A 13,071-nucleotide genomic window follows, 5' to 3' on the forward strand; every position below is an offset into this window, starting at 1 on the left:
CAATTAACTCCCCAAAAATGTGGCCAACTGCGTGTCCGAGTTTTGGAACGCAGAAGTGTGGCAGCCTGGACTAGTTGCTATGACATGACGATAGTCAAGGCGCGAGAACAGAGCGACGACTGAGTGTCCTCCGTGTCCTTCTTGTCCCTGTGTCGTCGTTCTGTTCTCGCGCCATAACTATCTTTTTGGAACGCAGTTTCGCGGTGTGGCAGCTTGGGCTAGTTGGTATGGCATGACGATAATTATAGCGCGAGAACAAAACGACGACACAGAGATATAACTATCGACAGTTTCGCAATCGCAACTATAAAATTGGCGAACTGGCAAGCAGTGTCATCGCGAGCGACATCAGCGTGCAGCGCTTAGCGAAACATGGCGGCACCGCCGGACGCGAAAAAGCGCAAACCAAACGACGAACGCAGGCAAGGTGTTTCGACGGTGGAGCAGACGAGGCAGTCGCGCCGCAACTGTCCCTACCTGGACACGATCAACCGAAACGTGCTGGACTTCGACTTCGAGAAGCTGTGTTCGGTGTCGCTGTCGCGAATCAACGTGTACGCCTGCCTCGTCTGCGGCAAGTACTTCCAGGGCCGCGGAACCAACACGCACGCTTACACGCACAGCGTACAAGTGAGTGAGGCGACGTACTTGTTAGGATGCAATCGCATGCTTAACTACCGATGTCATTCAGGCGTTTCAGTGGCAGGAGTGCATGTTAGATGACCGAGCGTGCAGACGCGGACATCACAGAGAAGGCAGGCACATATGCAGAAGTAAACACAGACGCAGAAACTTATCTCACCGTGACCAGACAGGATGCGATGAATATAAACATGGCGTTAACATGAGAGATCGCTAACGGGAGGCGCATTGTCTAATCCATCTTGAAATTATCAAGGGTGTTGTTGCACGCCGAAATTCCAGAAGAAACATGTCGGATAGTAAGGCAAATCATATAATGCGTCCGTTGCTCCACCGCTAAGCTATGGTGGCGGTCATCCCCCCCCCCCCCCCCCCGACCTCTGTATGGAGTATATACGTGCATTTAAACCTGGGAATCTTAGTCATCGCCGCTCGTAGCCATGACGACCTGTAGGGAATACTTTTTATGCCTGCTGGCGTCATGAGTTGAACAAAGATCTCCGAGATGTCAGTGCATATGGGCGGTACATAAAGCGTGCATAAGTTTTGTGCGGATGATGAGCTTTTGTTAAGGTGTAACATTACAGTAACTTCATTACTTTTCCAAAATAACGTAAGGCAGTCACTTTTGGCAAGCTGTAATTCGTAAGAACGTAAGAGCAGGGTTTGATTGAGAGCTTGTGTCTTTTTTTCAGATGAAACCTAATAAAACCAACGGGCAATGAAGCTAAGGAAGACACAAGAGGCGCTACTAGAATGTTTCAACAGTAGTATATCAATTATGGAATAAATGGAAAGGAATTAAAAGTGGATGAAAAGTCTATTTGCCACAGCTAGGGACTGGACCTACAACCTTTGGATAATTCACTTGTTGCTACACAGGCTGAGCTACAATGGCAATTACTTTCCCCATTCACATTTTTGGCTGTTCGTTTTGTGCAATCCTGTGAGTGTTAGACGGCGCTGCACGCAGCCATGACGGCAATTGTGGAATGCTGTTTTTGTATCTTGTTACTTTTAGGTTAAGCTTGAGGGTAACTTATAAGTTGCAGTTTACTTGTAGTGTAACCTAATTACACTTTTTACAAGGACCGTGCACAGCATTACCAGAAAAAACTGTCAGTTGGTGATCAAGGCTTCCAAGAATATGTCAGCCTAACGTTATAGCGCAGCAAGCAGCCTGTAATTCGCAATTCTTGATGTCAGCTAGAAATCACTCGCTCTTCTCGGCAAATGATGTCATTAACCCAAATGGCTGTGCAATAAACACAAAGTCTAACGCCATTGGCTCATTTGAGCATTGCAAAATGCATAGTTACTGAAGTCGCCGCGAGATGCCGCCACGTGCGAGTGCTCACGATCACGCACTGAAAGTAAGCCGCATGTTTGAAGAAGAAAAAAAAAAAGAGAAGAGATAATGCTCAAGTCCAGGATGAATGGACTTGGCTTCTTTTTCCCTCTCCATCCTATCCACTGTAGCTTTCAGTTAACTCACTAGTATGAGAAAAGAGAGATAGCATTCGAAGTTTGCGACAAATCTCTACCTGACACTCGTACTTGAAAATCTAGCCCCACTTGTACTTCACAAGTTCTAAAATTATTTGCGGCTGTTGGTTGGGGATACAACTGTTTTAATGAAGCTATTCACTGATTTCTTCGAAAAATGTTTCAGGGCCACCTTAATTACATTTTCAAGAATTCCAAGAACGTAATTAGTAATCTTGACTTCTGTGCAGGTGAGCCACCACGTGTTCCTCAACCTACAGACGCTTCGGTTCTACTGCCTCCCTGACAACTATGAGATTGTCGACTCCTCTCTGGACGACATCACCTACGTGCTGCGGCCGACATTCACCAAGGAGGACATAGTGCGGCTGGACACCAGTGACCGCCTGTCGCGCGCATACGATGGCACCACCTATTTGCCAGGCATCGTGGGCCTCAACAACATCAAAGCAAATGACTACTGCAACGTCATCCTCCAAGCACTCTCGCACGTGCCCCCACTCCGGAACTACTTCCTCCGCGAAGAGAACTACACGAAGCTCAAGAGACCGCCGGGCGACATCAACTTCCTGATAGTGCAGCGCTTTGGCGAGCTGATCCGCAAGCTCTGGAACCCGAGAAACTTCAAGGTCTGTTCTTGTCTTCATGCTTATGAAATGGCACAACGAAAAGACGCGAAACAATCACATTGAAGGAGACACACATTGTCAATCGTTCGTGTTTGTTCCTTGTGCCGTTACATAATCATAAACCCTTCCCAACTCGTCCGAATATCTATGCTGCTGTTCATATCTGTGCAGTGGCTATTCAAGCCAGTATCCGTCGCAGTGGTCAAGTTTATTTATGTAGTCATTTATTTATTTGGTGATTTATTTATTTGTTCACCCACTAAAAAGGCCCAATAGCATTACAATAGGGATGGAGTAGCATACATACATAAAATAAAAGTGAACAATAGTTTACAAAAAAATTGAAAATAACTCATTGATAAATAATAGCACGAACTGCATAAAAAAAAGTAAAGCGTAACACAAAAACAAACAAGGCCAAAAATTTACCTCCTAAAAATTGTATGTTATACAGTGTGATGAATAAATCATTATAAGCACATATACATCTGAGACAGCTATGCAAAGTCCCTCAGACACCAAGATGAAGCTTTAATCTGTGAGTAAATAAGTCGTGGTTTGGTATAAAAGTATAGCTAGCCAGGTTCTAATTTGAATTTGTGGTCAAGATGACCAAATATTCGATAGATGTGCCGGCTTAATAATGTGCTCTACTGCTGCACTGGAGAACACGACGCCGTGTCCTGGCTGAGGCAGCCACATTACGATGGAAGCGAAATGCTTGAAGCTTGTGCATTTAGACTCGGATAAGCATTTAAGAATCGTAGATGGTTTAAGTTACCGAAACTTTCCTCTACAGCACCTGTCATAACCATATCTTGGCTTTGGGACATAAAACCCCAACAGTTAATATTCTTATTTTACTGCCGAAACGTCACCATCATACTGAAGGGTGAATTCCTCTCCCAATGATCTGCAAATCGCCTTATGCAGTGCAAGATGGCTCCATTTTATTTTCTTCTGCACGTCTCAGTTTTGTCAGTCCGTCGCATTTTTGCTCCTATCTTTAGTTACATTTCGTGTCTCTAGGCATCCATTTTGTGGCTCCGAGTACCACTTTTTTCCTATAGGTTGTAGTATATCAGGCTATTATTATTTTTTTTTTTCATTTAATGCCAGGTGGAATGTTCACTAGCACTGTTTGTTCTCTGAGCTAGATGGTTGTTTTTCAGTTGCTTGATAATATGCCTGCCAATTTTGCATTCCTTTGCGAGCTGCATGATCACTAACTTTCTCTCTAGCTTATTTTTTTCTCTTGCTAACACAACTTCATACTGACATTTATGCACTAAAGTAATGGCAGGATATTCAAACTTGAAACTTCGACCTTTATTTCCTGTTTCAATAGGTAAATTAATGACAATAAAGTTCTGAAAGAATGATTTATCTGTATAAACTGATTTAGTGTTTCACTTCCATCATCATCAGCCCGACTACGCCCAGTGAACAGCAAAGGTATCTCCCATGTTCTGCCAATAAAACCGGTTCTGTGCTTGCTGTCGCTACATCGTACCTGCAAAACTCCTTAATCTCATCTGTCCACCTAACACTCTGTCTCCCCCTTGTGTTTTCGCCTTTTCTGGTAGTCCTGTCGGTTAACCTTAACGACTAGTATAACCAGTTGAGGAGTTATGTGTACATAACTCCAAAATATTTGTAACTTAAACTCTATTGCCTGTATATTTACATCTAAACTAATTCTTGTGCACTTGTTGTATATCATTCAAGATGTTTTTTTATCTTGTTTTCTAAATAGTTCATTATATATATACTTCCATTTGCACTGCAAACTTTGACATGCTGCTTATTTTATTTTTCTAATGTTATATTTAACTGAGAGTCCTACAGCCTCTCAACTTTGTGACCCTTGTCTGCAGACTATTAACCATGAACCTTTGTATTTAGACTGAATATTGATCAACTGAACTGAACCACTGGTAATTAAGAATAACTGACTGAATTCAAGGGGAAGGCTCGCTTTAACGACCCTTTTTGTGCCAGCCGTAGGGTTGCCTGTGCTCTGCATTGTGCGCCCGTCACTTGCAGGCCCATGTGAGCCCCCACGAGATGCTGCAGGCCGTGGTGCTGTGCAGCAAGAAGCGCTTCCAGATCACAAAACAGGGTGACCCCATCGACTTCCTCTCGTGGTTCCTCAACAGCCTGCACATGGCGCTTAACGGAACTCAGAAGACGAGCAGTAGCGTCGTCTATCGGACATTCCGCGGCGGCATGAATGTCTACTCACGAAAGGTGCGCTTTCGTGCTTTCCCGCCTCTGCAGCTATGTGAGTGGCAGGGGGTGTAGCAAGAAATCTTTACAGCAAAAGCTGTTATGAGATCACAACAAGGATCACGAGCATTGTAGTTGTCCACTGCTACCGCTGCCACCGGTATCTGTAACCACTATCATGCTACTTAAGAAAAAAAAAAAAACTATGGAAATAAAAAACAACAAGGACACAATGGGATTGGAACCCAGGTCTCCTGCGTGCCAGCCCTGTATTTTACCACAGAGTTATGCTGGTGCTTGAAACTCCATTGCAATCTTGCATTAGGCAGGCTTGATGTCGCGAAAGGAGTTTCATTAATATGTGTAATAAAACGTTTTAGAGCAGCAAAGGAACAACCAGGCATCACACAACGCGAATCGCGTAATGAGTGGGTCATCGAATGCTCCTACCCATGACTAAAGCTTCAGGCATAGTTTTTCATCGTCGTCAACCATAGCATCAAAAAAAAACCCAGGAATTCACGGAAGGCACAGCACAGTCACAGCGAAAGCTAGAAGAGCAGCCTTTCACCTTTTCTAAACACTCATTGGGTAACTGCAAGCATACTTGCTTGATACCCACTAGGTCATTATTAAAAAAATTTATTTGGTTAGTAGGCCGGCATTCGCTGTGCTATTTTTCGCCATTCTTCTGAGAAGTGTGGTACCCACTAAACAATTGCAAGGAATTATGGCTGAAGTGGGTATGCGCCACAGTTAATAGCGGAACAAGAACAAGCTTTTGTGATGGGTTGCACATTGGAAGGCCCACTCGTTACGCTATTGGCATTGTGCAACGACTGGTTGTTCATTCACTGTTTTAAAATGTTTTATAAGTCGTATGAACGCGATTGCTTTACCAACATCAAGCCTGCCTAAGGCAAGTTTGCCAACAAGTTCCAAGGACTGGCGTAGCTCAGTGGTAGAATACTGGGCTGGCACCCAGCGCACCTGGGTTTGAGCCCCACTGTGTCATTGGTGCTAGTTTTTTTTTTTTTCCTAATTTCACACTATGTGGTTACAGACACCGGTGGCAGCGGCGGCGGACAACTGCGCGTGACCAGAGTTGTGATCTTGTAACAGCTTTTGCTGTAAAAATTGCACCGAATTCCTTAGAAGTGTGTAACGGGTACCACACTTCTCCGAAAACTGACAGTGTATGGTATAGTGGATCCCTCCCTCATACACAAGAATTATGATTAATGGTGTAGTGGGTACCCTGCTGGTGTAGTGGGAACCCGTGCTTGTAGCAGTTGCCCAAAGAGTGTTTAAAAAGGAAAAATTTATGAGTGTCTCGCAGAACCCCTGGTCTAGTTCTTATGGAGCTAGACTGCTGGCCCTAAAGACACATGATCAGCTGCACTGACAGCATTGCGATATTGGCAAAATTCTATAGACCTGTGTAGTTTTATGTAAGTGTACATTATAAAACACCAAATGACCATAATTTTTGAAATTTGCCACTGTAGCATCCCTCATAATTATGCTGTGCTATTCAGGACATATACCCCGAAAATTGTTCATTCCAGTGATCAATGGTGTTCAATGCAGGTCATTCCTGTGGAAATGACCGAGGCTGAGAGGCGTGCTGCTCTGCGCACCACAGAGTATGACGAGAAGGTCGAGAGTACAGGCTTCATGTATCTGACCGCAGACTTGCCTGCGCAGCCTCTGTTCAAGGACGAGCTACGGGAGAACATCATTCCTCAGGTTTGGCGCTATGCTCAAACCTCGATATAATGAACCCGGATATTACGAACTATAGGTTACAACGAAGTAAATTAAATATAATCTTGTAATAGATGTATAGTTAGAAATATTGACGCAAGGTAGGCTGGCAACTATAATGGCCAGCCTCTGAGGAGAATAACGAAGTAGTTCTGTGGGCGCTCTCTGGTGTTCGTGCTTTTGGCCTTTGGTCACCAAAGTAAACGCCCTGTTTTTGTGCCTGCGTCCTTGTGCCTCTGTGACAGTATATCTTTATATTGAATTTTTGGTTATAATAACTTATTTTTGTGTAAGATGCCACTTTATTATGATCAGGTTTGAGTGTATATGAACACCCCTTCGTTAGTGACTCTGACAGTCATATCGACCCGCGTATTTGCTTTCTTTCATTTTGTGAGAACTGCCTTTTCACTTTCTTGTAACGTGCTTGATTGCTTGGCACAGGCCGTGCTTCAACTTCCATGCTGCTCAGCTAATGATTCCCAGTGTCCTGCAAACATTGCATTCCTGACACCTATGTTCGGGCGTCTTCCAGATCGTGCAGGAACATCAGTTATAACACTGGAGTGTGCTGTGATGCATGTATTTAAAAGCTGACACATTTTTACCGCTGCATTTGTGCAGTCACACAAGCCAGTTATGTTGGCTGATTTCTATGGCATCAAGCACTTTTGATTGAATGGAGGAAAATTGCTTGAGGGCTTGTTTTCTTTATGTACAGCCTAATGAAACCAACAGACAATAAAACCATGAAAACTATAGGGGCATTATTGGTAGTCTTTAACTGTAGTGTGGTACTTATGGCATAACTGTAAAAAAATTAAACTGGACGTTGATTTGTGGGGTTTAACGCCCCAAAACCACCATATGATTATGAGAGACGCCGTAGTGGAGGGCTCCGGAAATTTTGACCACCTGGGGTTCTTTAACGTGCACCCAAATCTGAGCACACGGGCATCGACATTTCCGCCTCCATCAGAAATGCAGCCGCCGCAGCCGGGATTTGAACCCGCGACCTGCGGGTCAGCAGCTGAGTACCTTAGCCACTAGACCACCGCGGCGGGGCATTAAACTGGACGAAATGACAATCTGCTGCTAGTAAGGATCAAACCTACAACATTGGAATAACGAGCATGATGCTTTGCGAATTGACCTATATCAGCATTGGTCGTTGCATCCGTTTTATTGAACATTTTATGTGCATGGCCACCTCGGAGTGTTAGCCGGTGCCCTTCTTAGCCATGACGAGTGCGGAAACTTTTTCCCCGCTGGCATCAAGTTGCGGCAGCTGCTGACCAATGATATCTCACATATTACCTGAAGCCATTAAGCTTGCCGGAATTAGACTCTATCGGTGAATTAACTGTTCATTCATATCTTTTATTGTTATTATCTCAATTTTAGCTAAAGTCGTGTGAGTTCTTGTACAGCAAGCTGTATGTTTTAATGCCAGCATTTGACGAAGCACTTCAGGCTGTCGCTTCAATAAATGTACTATGTAGCACGACTGCGTAAAGAGTGCCTCAATCACCATTAGTTTTATTCCATCAATCCTGTATCAGAGCTTACATACTTTCTCGGCAGGTGCCCCTTTTCACCATACTCTCAAAGTTCAACGGGACGAGCGAGAAAGAATACAGGACGTACAAGGACTCCACACTCAAGCGCTTTGAACTGACCTCGCTGCCGCCTTACCTCATCCTCTACATTAAGCGCTTTACAAAAAACACTTTTTTTGTTGAGAAGAACCCCACCATCGTGAACTTCCCCATCAAGGATGTTGACCTTGGCGAACTGATAGCGGCAAATGTGCCAGACGCTGCCGAAGGAACCTATGTCTATGACCTCATCGCCAATGTTGTGCATGAGGGTGAACCTGGATCTGGGAAAGGAACATACAGGTTGGTGACATTGCCTTTTTGAAGTGGTACTTATTGTGAAAATATTTTGTTGTCTTCTTTTTTTTTTGCATCAAATGAAAAGCCAAGCATTTCCGAGCCCAGAAAGTGCACCGGAAAGTATGAGTGCGCCATGAAAAAGTAGTCACTATTTTTTTAAGAGCTAGTATTTGTTCCTGCTGTACCTTGGTGTTGCAGTGTAATATCAGCACATGCTCACGCAAAGTATCCTGACATTTCTACGGTCGCTGTGCTTTATTGGTGATGCAGAAACTGCCGCTTTGAATGTTTTGGTGCCTGATGTCGTCACAATGAGCCGTACTGGCTCACAAAATTTTCAGAATTGACCCCGTAGCCTTAGATCACAATAGTGCCGAAATCATTTGGTGAGCCATGTGAGAACCGACTTGAATGCCAAAATAAAATATCTTATTTGGTGCTTATTGAGCTTCACATTTACACAAAGCCTGTGCCTGTATATAGAAAATTCATACGGCAGAGTAAAGTTGCCTTAAAAATTTGTCTTTTTTTTAAATTCTTGATCTATTGTATTGAGTCTTGATGAGTGTATATATGTGTGCGTGCTGATGTTAAATATGCAATAATTTTTAATTGTACATAATGTAGTTCTTAAAAATATCAGACACTCCATGTTCTATTTTGGCTTACCTAAACTGGGTGTGTCAATAAGTATATCAGATTAGTCAGTAATGAGAACTGTATTAATAAAATAAGAACAGATGATCTAAACCCATGTGAACAAAAGGTATAGCATGCTGAACATTCGTGGCTGCTGTCCCAGCTTGACACCTACTCCCTTGCTAGCTGCGACATCATCAACTCCCCACTTCACCCTACCGGCCCTGCAGCCGTGGTTTGTGTCATACAACACTTTCAAATGATTTAGTTGAAGTACTTAGGGACATTAGACATAAAGACATTGTTTTAATGTTTTGGTTAAAGGAGTCCTAACACAAAAATTTTCGCCTCATGTTTCTTGCTGCAATGTGTTGCTGGTGTCCTGTGAGTGATTACATGATACATCGTTTGCTGCAGCACTTGACAGATAATTAAACACAGGCTCTTCATTACTGACCATTGTCAGTTTCATTTGAGAGAGCTCTAAGTATGACAGGCCGCCAGGTGCAACTATCACCACCTAATGTGTGCAACGGTCAACCACGTCGGCACAAAGAACTGTGGTGCACTTCAGCATGGTCCGCATCAAGAAGTCCTTTGAATCAGGAAACGGGAACTCAAAACCATCGTCAGACATAAAACTTTCAATGCGTGTCGCATGCTTGGGCTCGCGAGCAGCGACCGAGTGGTGGTCTACTGGTGCAAACGCGACGGAATAGTAATGGCGACTATGATGTCATCATAACTTGAATCGTCTGCATTGGGGTGAAGTGAGGGAAGTAGGGGTGTCGCGGTCTAGTCATTTTCTACGGTGTAAATGCCGCAAGGTGTGGTGTTTAATCGTGCGTGTGGACTTCCAAATTCATATAAAACATCTTCTATTCACTGTTGATATTTTGCAGATGATATACCCATACCGCAGTGAACAGTGTGAAAATGAAATTGAAATGGAGGAAAAGACAACACAAGCAAAAGTTTGTAGCGATAGAAAATATATACATGTACCGAACATAAGAGCTAAAAAAACAAAAAAATGAACCGTCACATGGTCACAGTGAAGAAAAGCACGTCCATTTCAGTACCTTATTCGCACTATTCACTGCAGTATCATTTACTAACTGGCTGTCTAGGACACGCTTCTGCGATATACCCATGTTCACGTGAATCGATGCCACAGGCTGCCTCGCCCGCACCAATTTTGTCGGTAGTCGTTTAAATGTAAATAAATTACTCACTGCATGCTTAGCTGGGAATTGCCGTGTTGATCAGTTGATGTGCCGATCAGTAATGCCGTCGTTGCTTTCCTGTGTGATTGCGTGCATTCACATTTGCACAGGGCTCACATCTTACACCGTGGTTCTGGGAAATGGTACGAGCTACAAGATCTGCACGTCACCGAGATTTTACCACAGATGATCACACTGTCAGAAGCTTACATACAGATATGGGAGCGCCGGAGGAAAAAGCCAACAACATCAACGCCCGAGTAGGATGCTCTCAGAGCACATTCTGTTTTGATGGCATTCTAGTTTGCTCGTTTATGAATAAATGCAAAACTGTTGTATTTGCAGGTGTGAAGCAGTCCTACATATTTGTTCATAATAACACTCCTGTTAAAGGAGTACTCAGACGATTTTGAGGCACCCCACAGCTATACTTTTTATACCGATGATATGCAGTATTAAAGCTCTTCACACACTGGAGCTAGCCAACACGTATAACATACCTAACTTTGATTGTACAGCGTTCGTCAACCGGTATCTGCAAGCCATCAACGCTGCAATGGGCATTATCACAGCGAGTCAACGCAGTTAATTGGATTGCCAAAATCTCCATCATGCATGCAGTGTAAATTGTAGAAATGGCTTGACTGCAATTCACTCATCGTAGTTTATGTGAACCACGTGCAAATGACAGAGCTAGTTCTAGTATTTCACGAGTCGCAATAATCCAATGGTGTCAGGCTTGTGTCAACATATAACTACAAAGCTGCCCCCTTGATACTACAGCAGAATGTGTTCTTTAAGGTAGCAGTACTGAATATTAAAATTAAAAAGCACTACGGCACTTTCTTAAGGGTTCTCAACACCCCAATTTTCATTTATAACGACAAGCTGAAAGCATTTAAATTTAACGTCAGTGCTACTGTAAGGGGTGTTGTATTGTTGACCATAAGGCATGGTAATGTTGGGAGATTATTGACATTTAGAATATCGAATAAGTCTGAAACAGTGTGCAACAGCAGGACAATGTATGAGACCACACAACAGCACTGTGGCTGTGTGTTCTTGTCTGCTGCCCCATTTTTGCGAGCCATTTCACGTTCAGAAATGTGCCAACTGGCCGGTCAAATAGGAGAGTTGTAGTTGAATAAGTCTTTCTTTCCTAAGGGGAAACACTACTCTTTAGTGCTTTTGAAAAAATCTTTGTCGATTTTGATTAAACTTGGCAAGTGTATCTATGTCTGTGTGCTAACTCGAAATATGCAACTATATTTTGTTAGTACAATAAATACTAGTTATAAAAACACAGGGTTCCTTACGTATTCGCCTAAGAAGACTCAAAGACAACAGCCGTCACATTACTTTTCTGTGCAGTCAGTGTGTTATTTATGTATTTGCCTTCACCTGCCCCTCTCAAACATTCCTGCATCTGCCCTGATTTTGCATGGTGGCTAGGATTGTGGGCATTGCAAGCTTTTTCCAGCACACTTAGGTTGGCACTGCTTCCTTGATGGACCCGCTTTTGACCAAGGGTGATGTTATATGATGTCATAGTGTGATGATTTTCTTGCATCACTTCGTCAATTTGCATGGAGAATTGTTATGTTTGATGGGGCATCTAAGGCTCTTGCATCCCCTGTGTCATAACATTAATCATTCAATGAATTGGTCAGTCATACCTTCTGTACACCAACAAGCAGGGAGACGTGCCTGTCGTTCATCTCGTCCGCAGAGTAGAGCAGGTCAGCGAGTGTGATGACGTGCGAGGCTCTTCGCAGAGGCACCCGCGTCAGTGGTATGAGCTCCAGGAACACGTCCTCGTCGGGAATGGAGACCTCACTGCGCGGCTCACGGTCAACACTGAGCACCAGGTAGAATGGGCTGGATGCATTTCAAAGTGAGAAGGAACAAGGAATGTCACCAGATCCAAATGTTCCAAACTTGTCCTTGTGGGGCAGAAAAAATGCTGGAGGGAAAGTGTTCTGTTTGCAAGGAGTAAACACATGAGAGTGAGTTGGGTTGACAGCAGAGAGCAAAGCTTACTTTACATAACTCTATAACCATATCGAAATGGGTAGACACCTTTAATGCATGGCCATAACTGGGTGGGTTGGCACTAGAGGGGGGAATGTTTAGTGGGCAGGTGGGTGGGGTGGTTGTAACCATTTTTTGTGAATGTTCTTGCTTATATATACTGCCATACAACATTGAAAATTTTAAGTGGTTTAGAACCCCTCACACCTGGCTACTTTTGTTAAACACGACAGCTGTATGGCCATGACTCGACGAGTAAACACCATTACAAGCACGTCCATAATACAGGTCCGTTTGTAGGTGCTTGTACACGCATAACGTGCACATGTCCAATAACATGATTGTGTTTTTCCAAGGTGCTTGCACCTCATCCACATGTTTCATTTGCCACCTGTCAATGTTAGATGGATGGCATAAATTAAGCAATTAAAGATAAGGCCTGTGCCATGTTGGCACCTCGTCTTAATTTTTGGTGTTGGGCTGTGCCTGCACCACTGTACTTGT

At 43.6% G+C, this 13,071-nt stretch overlaps 2 protein-coding genes across 2 annotated transcripts in view; one reads left to right on the forward strand and one right to left on the reverse strand.

Annotated features, from left to right (window-relative positions):
• Positions 1-13,071, reverse strand: part of hdm (meiosis specific with OB domains hold'em) — a 37,270-nt gene that overhangs the window by 10,793 nt on the left and 13,406 nt on the right. Inside the window, exon 4 of the mRNA XM_075868610.1 lies at positions 12,213-12,414. Within this exon, the coding sequence (XP_075724725.1) occupies positions 12,213-12,414 (202 nt within the window). The remainder of the gene's footprint in view (positions 1-12,212; positions 12,415-13,071) is intronic.
• On the forward strand, positions 338-10,874 carry Usp39 (ubiquitin specific protease 39). The gene is made up of 6 exons (XM_037430566.2): positions 338-630; positions 2,379-2,777; positions 4,824-5,027; positions 6,597-6,755; positions 8,358-8,674; positions 10,647-10,874. The coding sequence occupies exons 1-6, from the start codon at positions 373-375 to the stop codon at positions 10,798-10,800; spliced, it is 1,491 nt and encodes a 496-aa protein (XP_037286463.2). The 5' UTR covers positions 338-372; the 3' UTR covers positions 10,801-10,874.

This window comes from Rhipicephalus microplus, chromosome 7, assembly GCF_043290135.1.
Source record: "Rhipicephalus microplus isolate Deutch F79 chromosome 7, USDA_Rmic, whole genome shotgun sequence".
NCBI lineage: Eukaryota > Metazoa > Arthropoda > Arachnida > Ixodida > Ixodidae > Rhipicephalus > Rhipicephalus microplus.